Source organism: Hemiscyllium ocellatum, chromosome 18 (genome assembly GCF_020745735.1).
Source record: "Hemiscyllium ocellatum isolate sHemOce1 chromosome 18, sHemOce1.pat.X.cur, whole genome shotgun sequence".
Classification (NCBI taxonomy): Eukaryota; Metazoa; Chordata; class Chondrichthyes; order Orectolobiformes; family Hemiscylliidae; genus Hemiscyllium; species Hemiscyllium ocellatum.
This window is the reverse complement of record NC_083418.1, coordinates 28,285,442-28,308,050: the sequence shown is the minus strand read 5'-3', so window position 1 is coordinate 28,308,050 and position 22,609 is coordinate 28,285,442. Positions and strand designations below refer to the sequence as shown.

At 39.0% G+C, this 22,609-nt stretch overlaps 1 protein-coding gene across 2 annotated transcripts in view; it reads left to right on the top strand.

Annotated features, from left to right (window-relative positions):
* Positions 1–8,284, top strand: part of tkfc (triokinase/FMN cyclase) — a 75,748-nt gene extending 67,464 nt beyond the window's left edge. For both annotated transcript variants that reach the window (XM_060838790.1, XM_060838791.1), the window contains 4 exons: positions 1,181–1,284; positions 4,234–4,267; positions 6,104–6,193; positions 6,835–8,284. In XM_060838790.1, the coding sequence (XP_060694773.1) occupies positions 1,181–1,284; positions 4,234–4,267; positions 6,104–6,193; positions 6,835–7,188 (582 nt within the window). In that variant the 3' untranslated portion in view covers positions 7,189–8,284. The remainder of the gene's footprint in view (positions 1–1,180; positions 1,285–4,233; positions 4,268–6,103; positions 6,194–6,834) is intronic.
* The last annotated feature ends 14,325 nt before the right edge of the window (positions 8,285–22,609 follow it).

Here is a 22,609-nt window from a genome sequence, read left to right as displayed (position 1 = left end):
AATTAACACCTCAGTGTTCGCTAAATGATATTGACACTTGATGAATCAACTTATGACTTTACAATTTTCTTCCTTGGCTTTGTTCCTCCCAACGTCTGTACAGAGGAATCTTGATTATCCGAACGAAATGGGTTCGCGATATTTTGTTCAGATAATTGATTATTCAGATAATCAATTTTACCTGAACAAAGGAAGCCATGTTGATCTTACGCTATGCTCTACCGGAGAATTTGTTTAAATCTTTAAGTTTAATGTATTGACTGCAATTGGACACAGATTTCACATGATGAACAAAAATAAAGCGATGATAACACGAGAACCCTTTTTAAAAATACAGCAATAGTTAGCATTTGGCATGGAGTGGTGAAGACAGCATTTCCTGTAAACAAGGTCCCGAACAGCTTCTACGATCACAAGAGCATTTGTCGGTTTCCAGGAACCCAGTTTCATGATAGAAAGGTAGAAGCACCACCTTGCACGTGTGTTTCCATTCTTGGCCATTTTTCTCATGGATGGTCCAGTAAAGTGATGGGAATACTGTAAAATACTGTATAACAACCCTTCCCTAAAAAAAATCCAGTCGCTGATGCTTATGCTGCTTGTGTTTCTTTGTTTTGCCAGTGTTTTCACATGTTCTTCAGTACAAGTAAATCAAATACACTTACCTGTTTGATGTAACGTTTTGCAGGGATCTTGAAATCATCTTTGGATGACCTTTTGCATAATCAAGGTTCCTCTATAACTCCCTCTAGCTGCACAACTCTCAGAGGTACCTGGGTTTCCCCAATTCAGGCTGCTGGAGTATCCCTGATTTAAATCATTCTCCCTTTGTTGGCTGGGCCTTCAGTTGCCAGTCCCTAATAGCTGCACTATCCAAAATACATCTCTCCATCTTGCTTGCTCACTTTCCTCCTTTAACACATTTCTGTGAACTTACCACTTTGAGCAATCATTTGGTCATCTGATCTTAATGCCCCTGCAAAGTGCTTTAGGATGTTTATGATGGTAAGTTTAAAAGTGTTAAATAAATAATAAATGTACTTTGCTCTTACTTTCACCTAAATTGGCGAGTCATACCGCGTCACTGTGTGTGATTGGGTTTAGAATTTCCAGTTTGATGTCCTCTAATATTGATTTAGTTGTTTCAACCACTTGATTTTTGATTTATTTTGCATTGTAGCTGTACAGTATTGCCTTGACGGCAGCAGCACAGTGCCTGAAAGATAACAACAATCCTACTGCCTGGGCAGCGGCAATGAGTACCGGAATTGAAGCATTGAAGAGGTCAGTACATGCACACTGACATGTTGTTGATTTAAAAGGATCCAAAGCGTATAAATAGCATAAGGGATAATTATCCAATTGCAAGAAGGGTTACCAGTAACTATCTCTTCGTAGTCCTCTGTCTTCCTCATATTCCATCTAACTTTGTATTATAAGCAAACTTAGATAAATCACTCTTTTTGTCCAAATTATTTGTCTTTGCTATTGGCATGTAAATACAGCTTAAAAGTTTTACATAGATAATTAATATTTTAAAACTTACAAACAAAACGTTTTAGCTTGATAGAATTGAAGAGCTCTTGTTGTTTATTTTACATAATTCACTTGTATAAAAATGCCATTGTGCAAAGCAGTACTGAGGTTAAAAGTCCTCAGCCTGAGAAAGGAAAATAAAATCTTGGTAGCTAAGAATTAGTTCGGACTTGATCCAACAAAAATGATGGTCTGTGTAAAGGTCACTATAAAGTCACCATTATGTAATTTGTTTCCAATTGTGCTAAATGTTTTGTAGTTTAAAGTATAAGCTGCCTGTAGATTTAGTTTATAACTATTAGTGCTAATAATGTCCAATTAGTAGCCAATTATAGTACAAATCTTAAAATATGAAATCTTATATCTTGTTTCAGCTATTAACTGCAAGTTGAATTCATTTTTAAAAGTTCATTTGTAGCATTGCATTAAGTAATTAAGAAGGCAAATAGAATGTTGGCCTTTATTGCAAAGGGGTGGCATAGAAAATTAGGGAAGTCTCAGTACAACTGAACGGAGCATGGGTGAAACCATATTTTGGGTACTGTGTACCCTTTTGGTGTCATTACTTAAAGAGAAACATAATTGCATTGGAAGCAGTTCATAGGAGGTTCTCAAGACTGATTCCTGGGAGGAAGATGTTCAATTATAAGGAAAGATTGAGCAGATTGGATTTTTAAAGAATGAGAAGTTATCTTATTGAAACATAAACGATTCTGAGCAGTCTTTAAATAATAGATACTGAGAGAATGTTTCCCCTCAGAGGGGAATGTAGAATTAGAGGACACAGTTTAAAAGTAAGTGATCTCCCATTTAAGGTGGAGGTGAAGTATTTGTTTTTTCATTTGGTCATTTGACTTTGGAACTCTTCTCCAGTATGGAAGGTGGGAGTCTGGTCATTGAAAAATGTTGAGTTCAACAAACTTTTGCTATACAAAAGATTCAAGATCTATCCTTGAATTTCTATTACATATCACCTGCATTTTTAATTATGTAAATTATGTAAAACAACAAGAGCTCCTTAATTCTATCAAGCTAAAACGTTTTGTTTGTAAGTTCTAAAATATTAATTATCTATATAAAACTTTTAAGTTAAACATTTCTATCCTTTCAAGATTCTGGGGGACAGGTAGGAAATTGGAGTTATGGTCCACAATTAGAACAGCTGCAATCTCATTGAATGGTAGAGCAAGCATTGTGGACTGAATGGCCTATGCTTACTCTTGTTTCTTGTGATTTTCATCAGCTTTTCTTGCTGAGACTGTTGAACAATAGGTATCTTTCGTTCTTATGTCACTTTTGCTTTTCTTTTTCATATCTCTCTGCTATTGAAAAGATAATGGACTGGTACTTCGGGTTGATTATCGTGTTTTTGAGCATTGTGCTCCTGTGATTGCCACATCTGCCACTAAAGACTGCTCTATGGTAATCACCAATTACATTCAGCACAACTTGAGTTTGTAAGAACCAATGTGTTTGTTTTAAAATCTTTGCACAAGAAGCATGTCACAGCCATGGGGCTGTCCCCACCTTAGTAATCCCCATTTGTGCTTGTAGTGCTCAGTTGCAGGAGGCTTCGAAAAGTAACCTGGATTTCTTGGAATAAAAGACTCTCATCATCGCATCTTCAAAGTTTTAGAATGCCAGTTTTTAAAAAATATTCTAAGGAAATAACCACCTAACTAGAGAATAATTTTTTAATATATCATAAAGCATATTTTTTATATTCATTGTCATTTTAGCAATTTGAAATCATGTTGTTGACAAGCGGTGGCTTCGTATTATGATTTTAAAAGCATAATTTTTGTGACACTGGATACCATTTTCAACATCACTAATCAACGTTTTATTAGGACATTACTTGTAAATGTGTAAGAAATATTTACATTTAAAAAAAACATTTATCACGTTGCCTGATTCATGGCAGATTTTCTGTTAAGCAACATGCAAATTGATTTGAATGGAAACTGAGGGTTGAGTTTAATATTTACTTCAAAATTGATATTTGTTCATGGGATGTGGGCATTGTTGGCTGAACCAGCATTTATTGTCAATCCCTAATTATCCAGAGATCAGTTAAGAGTCACTTTGCTGTGCTTTCGAGCCAGACCCGATAAGGATAGCAGCTTCTTTCCCTAAAGGACATTAGTGAACCAGATGGGTTTTTCCTTCCAATTAGCAATGGTTTCTTGGTCATCATTAGATTTTTAATTCCAGATTTTCATTGAGTTCAAACTTCTGCATCTGCCATAGTGGGATTTGAAGTCATGACCCCAGAACATTGCCTGGGTCACTAGATTAATAGTCTAGCCATAATAACGGTTGATGCAATTTTTGTTAAAATTTGCTCCAAAGTTATCAATTGCACCCAAATCATAAACTCAATCCTGAAGCCTTTAAGATCTTTTGATTTGAAATGAAGTTCACAGGGTCTTTATGTACAAATCAAGAGACCAACTGCATCAATTTAATCTCAGACAAACGCCAATTCCTCATTATACTGAAAAGAGATAAACGATTCCCACACCGACAGTTGATGACTGAAACGCCCAAACACCACCCGATCTCAAAATTCTAACCTACAGTGAGCGATATTAAAGGTTTACTTAAACATTCCTATCCTTTCAAGTTTCCAAAACTGTGATGTGGCTTGTAGTGTTTACCAAGAGTTGTTTGACTTAGTTATTTGTTGTTGTACAGATATGGAGGTGCAGAGCCAGGGGACAGAACCATGGTGAGTCCTGCCACTTGAACTTGAGCAGTTTTAATTGTCGCTAAGTTTACAAAAATGATTGATATTGCAGATGCTGAATGGATATTTAATCAAACATGTAGCTTTTACATCGGTCTTGAAATAATGTTCAATTGCATTGTCTGGCTGTTAAATGTGCTGTGGCGGCACTGAGTTGTACAGAACAAAAGGATAACATTTTATAATAATTTTGATCCTTGATGTATTCTGAATTTGAGAAAACTCAATATTTGCATATTTGACTCTGTCAATATATTAAGAGGAGTCAGTGATGCAATGGTAATGTCAGTGGACTGGTAATCGAGAGCCTTGGGCTAATGTTTAGGGAAATAGATTTGAATCCCAGGTGGTGAAATTTGAATTCAATAAAATTTAGAATTCAAAGCTAATGGTGATCACATGACGATTACGATAAAAATCCATCTTGTTCATGGGAGGAAATCTGCCATTCTTACTTTATCTCACATATGACTCCAGACCCACAGTAATGTGATTGCCTAGTGGCTGTCCACTGAAATAACCTGGCAAGCTACAACATTGAAGGGAATTAAGGATGGGCAAAAAATGCTGGACTTGCTAGCAATATCCGCATTCTGTAAACTAATTTTTAAAACTCACTCTGGTTGCCAGCAAATGTGATGATGGTAGGAACCTTTACCCTTGAACCATGTTTTTGACTGTTGATGTCTTTTTGATTGACACAACATTAAGCTTCTTTTTTATGCCATTTGCTTTTTTTCAATTCAATCATGGGATGAAGACATTATTGGCCAGACCCAGAGGGCATTTGAGAGTCAAACCATATTGCTGTGATTCTGTAGTCACACATAGGCTAAACCAATTAAGTCTGGCAGATTTCCTTCCCAAAAAGGCATTAGTGAACCAGATAGGTTTTTCCCAACAATTGGCAATGGGTTCATGTTCATTATTAGATTCTTAATCCTAGATTTTTGTTTTATTGAATTGAAATTCAGGCTGCCATGGCAAGATTTGAACCTGGTGAACCCAGAACATTACCTAGGTCATTGGATTAATATTCTAGTGATAATATCACTTGGCCATTATCTCCCTCTTGTGCCTGCAAACTCTTCTCTCAGACAGTTCTTCAGCCACTTTAGTGCAGAAATTCAATGAGAAATGATGGTGATTACAACTGAACAAACTATGACTTATTCACTAAATGGCCACCAAAAAAAATCTGCTACATGAGGAAGTGGCTGAAATTTGCATCTTTCCATCAAATGACATATTGTAGGAGTGGAAAATAAACAATTCGATTTTAAAAATCTCAACCTTGTTTTACCTTATCTTTAAAACTGTTCCTACCTAAAATCCTAGAACCCTCCAAGAATTGCATTCATCCAACTTTGGTTTCTTGTGCACCATGCTTCAATCTGTTTACCCCTACAAATTGTAACCTGTTCCTGAGCTCTATCATGGCTCAGCACTTGAATTCCTTTCCTAAACCTCTCCACCTCTTTTCTTTTAAGAGTCTCTTTAAACCTATTCACCATCTCCAATTCCCCTCCTTTAACCATATATAATTTTTGCCTGACATTGTTCCTGTAAAATGCTTTGTTGTGTTTTCCTAAGCTAAAGGAGTCAAATGTGTGCCAGTGTATGTATATTCTTCATTTAAAGCAGGTACTCTAAAATATGATTGAGATCCAAATTATAGAAAAGTCCTGGGCTTTAGGACTGTTATTCATTAATGCTTATTTTTTCTGGATATTTCTCTTAGATTGGGGTAAATTGAATATAATTGAATTGATTTTTAATGGATCACAATATGCAACTATTTTGTGCCTTTTATGTTAGCTTGACTCACTTTGTCCTGCTGCGGATGAGTTAAGTAAATTGACAGATGAAGATGGCAATGAACTGCAAGTGCTGGCTAACGCTGTGCAGGTAAGAAACAGCCTGAGTTCTGATCAATACATGAATGTGGGAAACAAATGTTAACTGAAACTTGTGATCACTGTACAGCACAGCTGCTGGAGCTGGTACACAAGGATAACATGTGAGGGCGAAATTGGGCTGAGTATTAATATCTTCATATTTGACCACACTACAAACATTCACTGCGTGAGGTTAAAAAAAACATTGATTACTTGGACCAAATACCTGACAAGTACTGATATCATTGGAGCTGTGACCCAGTAAAACAACTTTGGAAAGTTATAGATGTTGCTGTTTTTTTTATATCATTAATACACTTTAGCATTAGATTAATATTCATAAGTGCCCAACTCATACATTGGTAAAACACAATGGAATGCTTCCACTAATTTCAGAACTTCTCAAGCTTTACTATATTTTGCTTTTTCTTAAGCAAAAATGAGTCACAGATTGATCTCTAATGTACATATGTCTGCCTGGAAATTAATAGTAATTGAATGTAAATGGTTGGATCAGAAATAAATGCAGGGTGTGATTTTTGAAATGAACATGTGCTGAATGGATTGTGATGTTACATGGACCATGGTGGTTTGTGGCTAAATTGTAAGACTGAGGAATATTGTCATTTTACCTCCGCTCTCTGTTTCCAGAAAGCTGAAGAAGGTGCAGAAGCCACCAAGCATATGGCAGCAAAGGCAGGACGAGCAAGTTACATCTCCTCAGCTCAGCTCACCCGACCTGATGCAGGAGCTGTTGCCTGTTGTGCCATTTTGAAGGCCACCTTGGCAGGTCTAGAACAGCCAGCTCCAGAAGAGCCAGCTCCGGAAGAGCCAGCTCCGGAAGAGGCAGCTCCAGAAGAGCCTGCTCCGGAAGAACCCACTCCGGAAGAGCCCGCTCCGGAAGAGCCCGCTCCGGAAGAGCCCGCTCCGGAAGAGCCAGCTCCGGAAGAGCCAGCTCCAGAAGAACCAGCTCCAGAAGACCCTGCTCCTGAAGAGCAAGAATGAGAAGCTTCTTAACATTTGGAAATCTGTCTTTGTTGCACACATATGCTTTTACTTAAGATCCTTAATTCCAGTAACCCTTTATTATCATTTGAGTGGCAGGTGCTTGAAAAAATGCTTGAAATATCCTAGTTGATAGAATTACATTACATCAGTGAATACTCATTGGTCTATTTCCCTGCATTTCATCAATGTTTAGTTTGCACCCACACCTGACGGCTAATTATGTTCACCAATACTCACTAGTATCACCTTCACTGTGCACATTCCACCACTGGCACTGTCTAAATCTACTTGTCTTTACTGTGCACTCTACAGACATGGTTATTCACAGTGAACTATGTCAACTGTACATCCAGCATTCAATGTGTACAATATCACTAATGTACCTTGGTTGCAAACTGTACCCACAGATGTTTATTGGGCATTGCATAGCTTTAAGCACTCACTGTGCATGTACACTTATTGATCCTCATTGGCCTCTGCACTCTTTGATAATCAGTATGTAACTGATCAATGCTCTGGGTGCATCTTTCACTGACTGACAATTGCTATGCACCACAGTCATGTTATTCACTGTTCATCCCATAATAGCACACACTGTACCCGTCATATCTGAAGTGCACTGTACTATCACTGATCTCTAATAGACAGCCAGCACCCACCAATACCCTAATTCACCAGTTATTAACTAGTATTCTCTGAAACTGTAAGTTGATATCCCCAAAGAGATGGAAGTATAACTTTGAAAATGCAATTTCCTGTCACTCTTTCTAAGCATTTGAATATTTGATTGCAATATATTTGATTAGGGATAAATCACACCAACACTAAGCAACTTCGCTTCACCTGTAACTTCCATTTCAAATATCTACACACAAAACAACTGCTACCAAATTGTAACTTTAAGAAAACTAGTGCAAAAGATAGTGGAAGGCAAGACTAAATTGAGAGCAGCAGGTGAAGGTCCAAGCAAATATTAATACACCTATTAGAGCAAGGGACTTCAGAGCTTTTGTAATCAATGATCAACTGTGAGTTCCTTATCATCAATGTGAAAATCATACTCAATAAAGATCTAAATGATCGTTACATTTTTTTTGGTTGTAGCATCTCTAATTGACACTAATTTAGTTCATAATGGGAGCTTCCTCGGGTACTCTCTTGGTGAATTCTTTGCAATACTTCAAAGTTTATAGTTAAAATATCAGATAGAAGCTAACTTACATACAGGCTGAGATTTTTGAGCGTCATAATCTAGCTTTACAAAAACACCTACTCTTCCTGCTAAACTTTACTTCCTAGCAGCCTTTCCCTCAGTTCATGTCCTGTTTGAAATGCCTTTATCCATGGGCAGGCTGATACCTGTACAATAGTTCATTCGAGCTTTCTCTGTCAGAAGTTACATTCTCTTTGCTGTGTTAGCACTCTGCAGTAATTTGCGGGTGTAACCCTCCAAATGACCCTGCTGTCTTAAACTTAAACAAATTCTCCCATTTGTAAAGTGCTGACCAGCATTTGATCAGAGCAGTTTTCGATTGGAAAATGTTGCTGAATCACTACTCTAATATCTGCTACAAATGATTTGGGACAATAGTACATATCATTACGTGTGTAAGATGTTGAAGGAAGATATTTCAAGTAAAATATTTGTAATGAATGGCTTTAGCAAATTTTCAATCTCATCCCACCCCAGTGTGAGGCAAGAACATTTCCCCAAAATGGCCGATTATGTTCTAGAGGTGCAAGAATTTCAGGATCTGTGAGTGCTCGCAGCGCATGCTTTTGTAGTGGCAGGGTCTTAACCAAAGGAGCTGGGACAAGAAAGTGGGATTCTACTTTGTTGTTGGACCTCCGTATTAGGACCTGATAGTTGCTAACAGAGACACACAAAATGAATACCCATCATGCATGCACTGCGTGCTATGCACCTTATAACCATTGCTACATAATTGGTAACTACATCACCGATGTACATTTGTTATGATCCCAGCTGATGGTATTGCTGACTCGGTCAAACCCCAGATTGAAACCTGAGTTTATAGACTGTAAGTTTTACTTTTGCTGTTTATTTACTGTGGTGGTCAGCTATTGATCATATTCACAATAGACTGCCAATAAACTTGTAACAATAAAGATACATGTTTATTCTAACAACAGTAGAAAGAACATGAACAGCATCATAAAGAAATGGTCTTATTATAAATATCAGAAACAAAAGAAACTTAAACACTTTACTCTGAAGGTCACTCTGTCTCTACTTTAAAGTTCCTAGTTCATTTGGCACGGCTCTAGTTGTTCCTGGAGCTTCTTACTAATTTCTAAGTCATTCAGGACTTCTAACCTCTGCCCTTGACTTTGGGGATTGCTAAACAATCTGAATGGCCTACTTGTCTAAAATAAGTCTTTCTAAATGGATTTAGTTCTGTCTCTGATTCCCTGTGTTACACCTTGTTGCTGGGCAATGTTCCAGTTATTTTCTCTATGAACTTTGTTTCACATGCATTGAACTATTCACCATAATAATTTTCAAACCTAATTTAAATATATGTTAACAAACCTCTAGATAATCTGATATCACTGGGAACTAAAAAATGAAACTTAAACATTGATATTGTCTTCTTGATATACATAGTATAGAAATACAATTAGAGCCATAAATCATTTCTTCACCTTAGATGCTAAATTCCAAACAATAACATATTAGCAATAGAGACTATTATGATCCCAGTAGATGTCAGATTCCAGTCAGGAAACTTGCTTTATAGATCACACTCTTAGTTTTAGCAAAGAGACTATAACTCTGAAACATAAGCATGCAATGTTGCAGATTTTGCTTCACAACAAAACTAAATTACAAAAGGAATGAAGATAAAATAGTATGAACTATCTATTTGTATTAAAAATTCAAACATTTTAAATACATTAGAAGTATTATATGCTAATCCCTAAACACTCCTTTATATTTTGGAAATAAGCAAAATAGCTTTTGTACAGTCTCCAAAACATCACACGTATAATGCACTCAGATTTTCGGGAAGCAATGGCTTTGTGGTGTTATCACTGGACTATTAATCCAGAGACCCAGGTTTGAATTCCACCAGAGCTAGTGGTGCAATTTGAATTCAAAAACCTGAAACATGAAAGACGATATTAGAAGTCGTAATTAAACACTAGATCAAAGAAGTGGGTTTTAAAGAAAAGTTGAGTTTAGGGATTAGATTACTTACAGTGTGGAAACAGGCCCTTCGGCCCAACAAGTCCACACCGACGTACCACCCACCCAGACCCATTCCCCTACACCTAACGCTACAGGCAATTTAGCATGGCCAATTCACCTAACCTGAACATTTTTGGATAGACACAGGGAGAATGTGCAAACTCCACATAGAGAGTTGCCTGAGGCGAGAATAGAACCCAGGTCTCTAGTGCTGTGAGGCAGTAGTGCTAACCACTGTGTCACCGTGCCGCCCAATTCTAGGGAATGCTAGCTCTTGGGGTCTTATTTATGAAAGACAGGACAGTATCGTAAGGCAAAGAGAGCAACATGCTCAAAATTCAAGCATTGAGAATGGTGGGTGGGGGGGAGAATAAGACATTAGACTCGTAGAAGGTTACTGAGAAAGGAGTATTGAGACTATGAAGGGATGAGGAACATCATTTTTAAATGAGATGTATTGGGCAATGCAGCTGAGAAAGAACTGAGGGGATTCATGAGTAGGGTGGGATGTGGGTTAAGTGGGACGAGTCGAGGTGGTAGATGTGATGCCAGAATAGTTGAGTCTGGAGATGAAAAAGACATGCCTAATTGCTGAAATCACTGATCCAGCTTTTACTTTCTCTTGTAAATTTTACAATTTTTAAATTGTAATTAAAATTACTGAAATCATAGCTTTTACTTCTTCTCTTGTAAATTTTACAATGTAAGTTTTATAGTTTTTTTTATGGTTTCCTCAAGCAGTACCTAAACAAATATTGATTGAACTGTTAATACACAGCTCGACTCAGCTGTCCGCCCTCATTAAAAATAAATATGTAAACAAACTTGAGAATTTTGGCACCAAGACTTAGTGATACTAAAACAATGTCCTTCCCCTTTTCACACATAATACGTAGAAATACAAATTCCAATTTAAAATAGTATATAATTGCTCCACTTTAAAACCAAGCTCTCAAACAATAATATATTATGAACTTAGATCACACCTTTGAGAGATACTTTAATTTTCCATTAAAAATTCTTCTAATTATATAAATTTTACTTTGTAGCTAAGAATTTATGTCCATAAGTACAAAAGATAAGGCTGAAGCATTTGTGGCAATCTTCAGCTAGAAGTGCGTATTGGATGATCCATCTCAGCCTCCTCCAGAGGTCCTAGCATCATGGAGAGCTGTTTTCAGACAAATTCAGTTCACTCTGCATGATATCGAGAAATAACTGAAGGCACTGTAAACTAGAAAACGTATGGGCCTTGACAGTATTCTGGCAAGAATACTGAAGACTTGAGCTGTAAACCTAGCTCTAAATCTAACCAAGCTATTCCACTATAGCTTCAACACTGGCAACTACCCAGGCAATGACAGAAAGTTTTTCAGGTATAGTCCTGTGCTTAAAAAAAAGTCACATCATGCTGGATAATTACAATGCTAACAGTATGCACTCCATCATTATCAAGATTTTGGAAAAGGTTGTGATATCACGTGGCTAGTGCTCAGCAATAGCCGACACACTGATGCCCACTTTAGGTTCTGCCAGGCTCATATAGGTCCTGGTCTCATTGCAACTTTGGCCCAAACATGGACAAAGAGGTGAGGTAAGAGTGACTACTCTTATGTCAAAGTCACACTGACTGTATGTGACATCAAGGAGCCCTAGCAAAATTTGAGTCACTGAGAATCAGAGGGAAAAGATCGTCACTTCCTGCAATCATACCTCGCATAAAAGAAAATGGTTATGCTTGTTCAAGGTCAGTCATCTCAGCTCCAAGAGTTTCTCAGGAATGTATTCTAGGCCCAAGCAACTTCAGCAGCTTCATCATCATCAGAAGTGGGGGTGTTCACTGATGATTGCACAACGTTCAGTACCATTTAGATTTTTCAGTTACTGAAGTAGTCCGTTTTCATTTTTAACGAGACCTGGAGAACATTCTAAAGGGCTGATCAAAGATAAGTAACATTGACAAGTGTCAGCAATGACTATCCCCAAAAGCAAAGAATCTGATTCCCCTGTTGTTCAATTCATTCTCTCACTGAATTCCCCACAATCAACATGCCAGGGGTTTCCATTAATCAGAAACTGAATTGTTAAATTTCACTACAAAGCAAGTTAGAGACTAGAAATTCAGCAGTGAGGGACTCACTATCTGCAAGGCAGGAGTATGATGGAATAATATCCACTTGACTGGATGAATGCATTACAGCAAACTCTGTCAGTAACTTGATTTGATTTAATTTGATTTATTATTGTCACATGTCCCGAGATACAGTGAAAAGTGTTGTTTTGCATGCTATACAGGCAGATTGTACCATACAAAGTGCATCCAGGGTAGCAGATCAGAGTGCAAAATAGATAATTACAGCCACAGAGACATTGCAGAGAGAAATCAACATTAACATTTGGGAGGTTCATTCAAAAGTCTGATAACAGCGTTGAGAAAGCTGTTCATGAATCCATTTGTATGTGTATTCAAACTTTTATACCTTCTGCCCGGCGGAACAGAGTGGAAGACAGTAAGTATAACCAGGATTGGAGGGGCCTTTGATTATGTTGGTTGCTTTCCTGAGGCAGCTGGAAGTTTTGACGGTGTCAATGAATAGAAGGCTGGTTTGCGTGGGCTGGGCTGTGTTCACAACTCTGCAGTTTCTTGTCGTCTTTGAAGGAATATTGCCTTCAATATCACACCACACTGTGATACATCCAGAAAGGCCGCTTTCTATGGTACAACTATCAATAATGATGAGTCCTTATGGCCATGCCGAATTTTCTGAGCCTCCTGAGGAAGTAGAGGCGTTGTTGTGCTTTCTTAACCGTAACGTTGACGTTGGTGGTCAAGGCCAGATTGTTGATGATCATCACTCCCATGAACTTCTTCAACAGCACCTTCAAAACCCACGATGTCTGCCATCTAGAAGGACATGCATGCATGGAAACACCACTATCTTGAACCTCTCCTCCATGTCACATGCCATCCTGACTTGGAACTATATTACTGCTCCTTCACTGTCACTGAGTCAAAATTCTGGAGCTTCTTTCCCAACAGCTCTGTGATTGTACCTTTATTCCAAGGCTGCACTAATTCAGGAAGTCCACAGGTCACTTAGTAAGGAGTAGTAAGCACTTGAAAGATGAAAAACATAGAATATTAATTTGTAATTTCATCAGCTGATCATGTATACAGAACTTTAAAAAAAGGCACTTCTGCTGTGAAGTCCTATTCAATTGCATGAAGAATCAAAATCTAGGGAGGCTCTAACAGAAAGGGCAGAATTCCTGAAGGTGTGAACAGCTCCTTTCTGTTATCAAGGTATAGAACAGATCATTGTGAGTTAATGGTGGGGTGTTAAACAATGGCTAAAGGGAAGCTATACAAGATACAAGCTAGTTGTCATTATTGTTTGGAGAGAGGACATGTAATATAACCTTTTGTGTGGATGCTGAAATTGGAATCTGGCAGAAAATAAACAAAATACTGGACTGACCATCTCCCTCCACTTCTCTCTTTTCAACAATCCATCTCAATTCTTCACCTGTTTTGCTGAACAAAAGTCTCTACATCCTTACAACAGACAGAATCCTTTTTTTCCCAATCTCCATCTGTATTTTATCAGGAGAGGTATGAATTATTGTTGAGCTGGTAATGAAACTGTATCTGCAGCCAAGCAAATTGCAATACCCAAAGCAGGATTCCATCCCTCGCCCTAACAGCTGCTTTTTCCCAAATTGCAAAATGTAAATGAGTTGAAAGTTACTTTCGGTTTTTGACATCTTGGTAATCAGCCTTGAGGATAGACAGAAAGATCTTTCCACAACATTGAGCTCATCCTATATGCCTGCATCAGCTGTTTGCATTTTTTAGAGGTTGCATGCGCAGCAATTACTCTAATGATAATTCCCAGAGGGAACAAGTGCTACTTTAGCCAGCTGTATGGAATGGCAACATAGCAGAAACTCAAGGAAGACGTCTTACTGTTGCACACTCCAGGGAAGGAAGACAGAGCAAACACATGACCTTATAAGAGAAAAGTTCAATGCGAAAACACCTGTTGCTAGCGCTAAGTACATATTCTAGGAGACATGCAGCAACCTGATCCATTAATGCCTGTAAACCCAAACCCTTTCCCACCACTATATTCCAAAATATTTCTTAATAACATAAGATATAAAAACCTGATTATATTAAAAGAAAATTCACAATTCACACACCTTCAAGAAGTGTCTTTACCCAGTGAGATACCCTGATTTAGGATCTTAGTCCTGTAATTTCCTGAACAATTTGCCAAGAAAGTTGCAAAGTCTAGATGACCAACAGAGGATAATTGGGCAGGGAGCCATTCTATTGCGGGCCTGCCTCTCAACACCAATTCTGGGACCTTCTGCCGCAGATGGTATTGGTGTATTATGGTAGAGAAATGGACAGTTTTGTAAAACTAATGTATTTACTGGCATCTGCATAGATTCTGGCCAGTGGGAATGTTGTAAAATTGGAATAGCATTTGCTGAAAGTTCAGAATCACAAATGGAAATTGTAAGGGCTCTAAGTATTTATTTTCTTTTTAAATTTCTGCTGATACCTCAGGGTAAACAGTCCTCGTGCCAACAGATGAAGGAAGGATGTTCCTGATGACTTGCGAGTCCAGAATGAAGGGTCACACCCTAAGGATATACTGTCAACTGTTTAGGAATGAGATGAAGAGAACTTTATGCAGGCAGAGAGTGCTGAGTCTGTGGAATTGGCTGCCATAGAAAGTAGTTGAGGCCAAAACCTTGAATGTTTTCAAGACAGAGTTAAATTTAGTCCAAAGGGATCAAAGGGTACAGAGAAAACAAAACAGGATAATGAGTTGGATGATCAGTCATGGCCATATTGAATGGCAGAGCAGACCTGAAGGGCCAAATGGCCAACTCCTGCTCATATTTTCTATCTTTCTATGTTTTTCCAGTGGTATCAGCCAGCTGTGTAAGATGCCTCAGAAGTACGATACATGGTTTGAGTTCACATGTTCATAATGTTACTGATCTGGAACATGAGGATTGAGAAAAAGATCATAACTGCAACTGACAAACAGCCAAAAGTCTCATTGCATTGAATCTCTGGTGGTGAAATGAAGGGGGAAAAAACTGAAAGCTGAAAATTTCAGGAAACACCCAATCTTACAAGATTGATGTGTTAATTGAAGGAGCAATGCTAATATGGAGCCAGGATTGGATATCAATGATTTCTCGACTGTGGAACAAAAAATATCAAACTTAAAACATTAGCTCTTGTTCTTTCTTGGAAATCAATTATTTGATTACACAGTCAATTGTTGAAAAATATACAACAGGTTCATCTGGATTAGACACACTTGACCTCAGAGGTTCCAATATTGAGACAGAATTTTGTTTAAAGTGATGAAAAGAAGCACTTTCACAAGGACACTGTCGGGGCAGCACAGCCTTTGAAAATTGATGATTATATTTTTGGATTAGGTTGCAGGAAAAAAATAAATAAATGACGCATTCTGGGTTAATTGAGATATTTTTTAAAATTAAAAGTATATGACCACTTGTCAGAAAATAACATTGAATATTTCAGAAATATTAGAAACATTTTACTTGCAAGGTTTCTGGAATATATAATGGGGAAAGCTCAATTCCATCATGGTGTTGTCTCACACGAATTGAATAGAACAGAATTGGGAAAGTGTTAAACTTAAAGGAAAGGCTGTGCAAAAAATGATTGGTCAGAATATTTAAAAAATGGCAAAGCATCATGAAAGGCTTAAATCTGGAGGAATAATTTAGAGTATGTGAGGAAGCTAGTTAGAACTCTAAAAACAGAAAGCATGAGTTCCTACAGTTATGAAGGACAGCAAGTCCAGGGAACCCTGGCAAGGGATATGAAGAATTTAATAAAGAAAAAGAAGATTAAACGCTATCCTGAGGGATGGACCAGTTGGTTACAAATCTGTTAGTCTGATGTCAGTGGTTATGGAAATTATTGGGAAAAATTCTGAGAAACAGGATCAATTAACACTTGGAAAGGGATTGATCAGGGATAGTTAGCATGGAGGCAGATCCTGTCTTACTGATTTAACCTATTTTCTAATCATCCCGTTCAGAGATGTTATTGCACACGTCTGGAGCAAATGGAACTTGATTAAGTGCATGCTGGTTCTCCAGGGTTTGATTTTAGAGTAAATAGTAGATAACAAGGAAATGGCAAATTAAATGAACAAATATTCTGTTCTATCTTTACAAAAGATGCTACAAAAACTAATTCCAGTAATAACTTCAATTCAGGAATTGGACAAAGGAACTTAGTGAGATTACAATCATGAGGGATGTAGCAATAATCAAGTTGATGGATCTGCAGGGTTACAAATAAACAGGTCCATTGAGATTTTATACTCGGGCCTTAGAATGCTCTTGAGGTAGTAGATGAGCTGATGTTAACTTTCCGAAATTCCTTAGATTCAGGCAAGTCAACACTGAATTGCAAGTGGCAAATATAACCATCTCCAACTAGAAAGAACCCAACTATTACCTCTTGATATACAAAGACATTACATCACTGTATCCACCAATATCAATATTCTGGGAGTTACCATTGACAAGAAATCGAACTGAACTAACCTTATAAACTCTGTGGCTGCATAAGCAGATAAGAGTCTGGGAACTGTTTTGGAAGTTACTCACTTTCAAACTGCTGGCTGTATTCCTTGAATGTAAAATCATCTACAAATGAAGACAAAACAGGATGGATGCTGGAGTTCTGAAATAAAAACAGAAAGTACTGAAGAAACTCAGCAGACTTGGCAGCATCTGAGGAGAGAAAAACAGAGTTAAAGTTTTGAATCTAAACACGACTCTTCTTCAGAACTGAAAGAAGCTGGAAAATTGTGTTCTTTATGCTGTCGACAGAGGGGACAAAGGAGCAACTGGAACAGATTGTACGGGACCCAAAGTCAAAGAGGTTGCTAATGATGCTGAAGGAGAAATAGAGAAGTAAAATGAGAGGGTTGGTGCAGACTCGATGGGTCGAATGGCCTCTATCTGCACTGTGGGATTCTATAAATCTACAACGTATTTCTCCTTTGTGAACATAGATAAGATGAATCTATTTAGAACCTCACCCAAACCCTCTTTCTCCCTGCACAGATTGTACCTTTGGTCTTTAATAGGTCCTACTCTATCCCTGGCTATCCTCTTATTCTTAAGATACTTATACAATGTCTCAGATTTTTCCTTAATCTATTGACAAAGATATTTTATGGCACCTCTTCGTCCTCCTAATTTATTTTTTAAGAAGTAATCCAAGATGGAGGACGGGAAAAATTTCTGGCTGTAAGAGCTGCTCCTTTTTTTTGAGGTATTTCAGTTGTTGGAGGTGATTCCCTCGAATTCCAGGAGCAGCAATTACTGTTTTATATGCTCTTGCATTGTTCTGGAACTTTGGAAATAAAAAGACAAAACAACAGCAGTTTAAAAGGGAGAAGAGCAGATAAAGGAAGCATGTGGTGAGGACAGTGCAGGAGAGAGAGAGAGAGAGAGAACCTGCATAGTTACCGCCTTTGCTGTTTTTGAATTCATGTATCGCTGGACATCAGAGTGCATCTGGAAAAATTAACAAACAGTGAAATTCACAACTAATCTTGGAGGAACCGGTTTGGGCGAAGTTCACAACACAGAATCAGATAAGTTAATTGTTGTTTTAAGTCTATCCAAGAGAAAGGCTGTATTAGTGAGTACAGTGGGTTCTTTCTTGATTATATGTTTTTGGAGATAAGTCTCTTGATTAAACTTAAAATAAAAGCCATAGCTATTAATTTAACCTGGTGCAGTTTTTGTAGAGGAATAAGACAGTGTTATTTTCTGGGTCTGTAGATTGTGAAGGAGCAAAAATATGTACTTCCTGTCAGATGTGGGAGTTTAAAGAGAGTTTAAAGGTTACTGCGGATTATATCTGCCCGAATACTGTTGGATGCGAATCTTATCAGATCGAGTGGATCGGTTGGAGAGACAGATAGAAGTGATGAGGAATTTGCAACAGCAACAGTATGTGATGGATGGCAGTTATAGGAAGGGGGAGGGGGGGAGTCTCAGATACAGCCACATAGATGGTTTAACTCCAGGAAGGGAAGAGAGGTCGGCACCTAGGGCAGGAGTCTTTTGTGGATATACCGAATTTCAAACAGGTATGCTGGGTTGGAAAATGTAGGGGGTGATGGGTTCTCAGGGGAATGTAGCACGAACAGCCAAGTTTCTGGTACTGAGACTGGCTCTAATGCAATGAGGGGTACGTTGGCTTCCAAGAGATCAATTGTGTTAGGGAATTCTGTAGTCCTAAGTACAGGCAGACGTTTCTGTGGCCAGCAGAGAAAAAGCAGAATGGTGTGTTGTTTCCCTGGTGCCAGGATCAAGGATGTCTCAGAGAGGGTGCAGAATGTTCTCACGGGGGAGAGGGGCCAGCAGGAGGTCATTGTCCACATTGGAACCAATGACATTGGAAGGGAAAAGGTTGAGACTCTGAAAGGAGATTACAGAGAGTTAGGCAGAAATTTAAAAAAGGATGTCCTCAAGGGTATTAATATCTGGATTACTCCCAGTGCTACAAGCTAGTGAGGGCAGGAATAGGAGGAAAGAGCAGATGAATGTATGGCTGAGGAGCTGGTGTATGGGAGAAGGATTCACATTTTTGGATCATTGGAATCGCTTTTGGGGTAGAAGTGACCTGTATAAGGAGGACGGATTGTACCTAAATTGGAAGGGGACTAATATACTGGCAGTGAAATTTGCTAAAACTGCTTGGGAGGATTTAAACTAGTAAGTTGGGGGGATGGGACCCAGGGAGACAGTGAGGAAAGAAATCAATCTGAGACTGGTATAGTTGAGAACAGAAGTGAATCAAACAGTCAGGGCAGGCAGGGACAAGATAGAACTAATAAATTAAACTGCATTTATTTCAATGCAAGGGGCCTAACAGGGAAGGCAGATAAACTCAGGGCTTGGTTAGGAACATGGGATTGGGATATCATAGCAATTACAGAAACATGGCTCAGGGATGGGCAGGACTGGCAGCTTAATGTTCCAGGATACAAATGCTACAGGAAGGATAGAAAGAGAGGCAAGAGAGGAGGGGGACTGGCATTTTTGATAAGGGATAGCATTACAGCTGTGCTGAGGGAGGATATTCCCGGAAATACATCCAGGGAAGTTATTTGGGTGGAACTGAGAAATAAGAAAGAAATGATCACCTTATTGGGATTGTAATATAGACCCCCGAATAATCAGAGGGAAATTGAGAAACAAACTTGTAAGGAGATCTCAGCTATCTGTAAGAAGAATAAGGTACACAGTTAAAAATCACACAATACCCGGTTATAGTCCACCAGGTTTGATTGGAAGCACACTAGCTTTCGGAGCATCGCTACGAAAGCTAGTGAGCTTCCAATTAAACCTGTTGGACTATAATCTGGTGCTGTGTGATTTTTAACTGTGTATACCCCAGTCTAACACCGGGATCTCCAAATAATAGGGTAGTTATGGTCGGGGATTTTAACTTTCCAAACATCGACTGGTACTGCCATAGTGTTAAAAGTTTAGATGGAGAGGAATTTCTTAAGTGCGTACAAGACAATTTTCTGATTCAGTATGTTGCTGTGCCTACTAGAGAAGGTGCAAAACTTGACCTAATCTTGGGAAATAAGGCAGAGCAGGTGACTGAGGTGTCAGTGGGGGAACACTTTGGGGTCAGCAGCCATAGTCCTATTTGTTTTAAAATAGTGATGGAAAAGGATAGACCAGATCTAAAAGTGAAGTTCTAAATTGGAGAAAGGCCAATTTTGACAGTATTAGGCAAAAACTTTCTAAAACTGATTGGAGGAAGATGTTCGCAGGTAAAGGGACAGCTGGAAAATGGGAAGCCTTCAGAAATGAGATAACAAGAATCCAGAGAAAGTATATTCTTGTCAGGGTGAAAGGGAAGGCTGGTAGGTGTGGGAATGCTGGATGACAAGAGAAACTGAGGGTTCGGTTAAGAAAAAGAAGGAAGTATATGTCAGGTATAGACAGGATAGATCAAGTGAATCCTTAGAAGAGTACAAAGGAAGTAGGAGTATACCTAAGAGTGAAATCAGGAGGGCAAAAAGGGGACATGAGATAGCATTGGCAAATAGAATTAAGGAGAATCCAAAAGGTTTTTACAAATATATGAAGGACAAAAGAATAACTAGGAAGAGAATAGGGCCCCTCAAAGATCAGTAAGGTGGCCTTTGTGTGGAGCCACAGAAAATGGGGGAGGTGCTAAATGAATATTTTGCATCAGTATTTACTGTGGAAAAGGATATGGAAGATATCGACTGTAGGGAAATAGATGGTGACATCTTGCAAAATGTCCAGATTACAGAGGAGGAAGTGCTGGATGTCTTGAACCGGTTAAAGTGGATAAATCCCCAGGACCTGATCAGGTGTACCCGAGAACTCTGTGGGAAGCTAGAAAAGTAATTGCCGGGCTTCTTGCTGAGAAATTTGTATCATTGATAGTCACAGGTGAGGTGCCAGGAGTCTGGAGGTTGGCTAATGTGGTGCCATTGTTTAAGGAAGGCGGTAAAGACAAGCCAGGGAACTGTAGACCGGTGAGCCTGACCTCGGTGGTGGGCAAGTTGTTGGAGGGAATCCTGAGGGACAGGATGTACATGTATTTAGAAAGGCAAGGACTGGTAAGGGATAGTCAACATGGCTTTGTGCATGGGAAATCATGTCTCACAAACTTGATTAAGTTTTTTGAAGAAGTAACAAAGAAGATTGATGAGGGCAGAGCAGTAGATGTAATCTATAAGGACTTCAGTAAGGCATTCAACAAGGTTCCCACGGGAGACTGATTAGCAAGGTTAGATCTCATGGAATTCAGGGAGAACTAACCATTTGGATACAGAACTGGCTCAAAAGTAGAGGATGGTGGTGGAGTGTTGTTTTTCACACTGGAGGCCTGTGACCAATGGAGTGCCACAAGGATCGGTGCTGGGCCCTCTACTTTTTGTCATTTACATAAATGACTTGGATGCGTGCATAAGAGGTAGAGTTAGTAAGTTTGCAGATGACGCCAAAATTGGAGGTGTAGTGGACAGTGAAGAGGGTTACCTCAGATTACAACAGGATCTGGACCAGATGGGCCAATGGGCTGAGAAGTGGCAGATAGAGTTTAATTCAGAAAATGTGAGGTGCTGCATTTTGGGAAAGCAAATCTTAGTCAGGACTTATTCACTTAATGGTAAGGTCCTAGGGAGTGTTGCTGAACAAAGAGACATTGGAGTGCAAGTTCATAGCTCCTTGAAAGTGGAGTTGCAGTTAGATAAGATAGTGAAGAAGGCATTTGGTGTGCTTTCCTTTATTGGCCAGAGTATTGAGTACAGGAGTTGGGAGGTCATATTGCAGCTGTATGGGACATTGGTTAGGCCACTGTTGGAATATTGCATGCAATTCTGGTCTCCTTCCTATCGGAAAGATGTTGTGAAACTTGAACGGGTTCAGAAAACATTTACAAGGATGTTGCCAGGGTTGGAGGATTTGAGCTATAGGGAGAGGCTGAACTGGCTGGGGCTGTTTTCCCTGGAGCGTCGGAGGCTGAGGGGTGACCTTATAGAGGTTTACAAAATTATGAGGGGCATGGATAGGATAAATAGACAAGGTCTTTTCCTTGGTATCGGGAAGTCCAGAACTAGAGGGCATAGGTTTAGGGTGAGAGTAGAAAGATTTAAAAGAAACCTAAGGGGCAACGTTTTCACACAGAGGGTGGAACGTGTATGGAATGAGCTGCTAGAGGATGTGGTAGAAGCTGGTACAATTGCAACATTTAAGAGGTATTTGGATGGGTATATGAATAGGAAGGGTTTGGAGGGATATGGGCCGGGTGCTGGCAGGTGGGACTAGATTGGGTTGGGATATCTGGTCAGCATGGACAGGTTGGACTGAAGGGTCTGTTTCCATGCTGTACATGTCTATGACTGTATGACTCTAAATCCATTACACCCTCTATATTCCTGAAGGGCCTCCCCTGTTTTAGTGCACTGTAAACTTCATCGACTGTACTACCCTCATCAATATATTTCGTCCCTCTTTAAATAACGAGGGCTCTCTTGTGGTGCTGTGATAGTGTCTCTATTCCCAATCTGGGAGGCCTGGGTTCAAGTTCCATTTGCTCCAGACGTGTGTAATAACATCTCT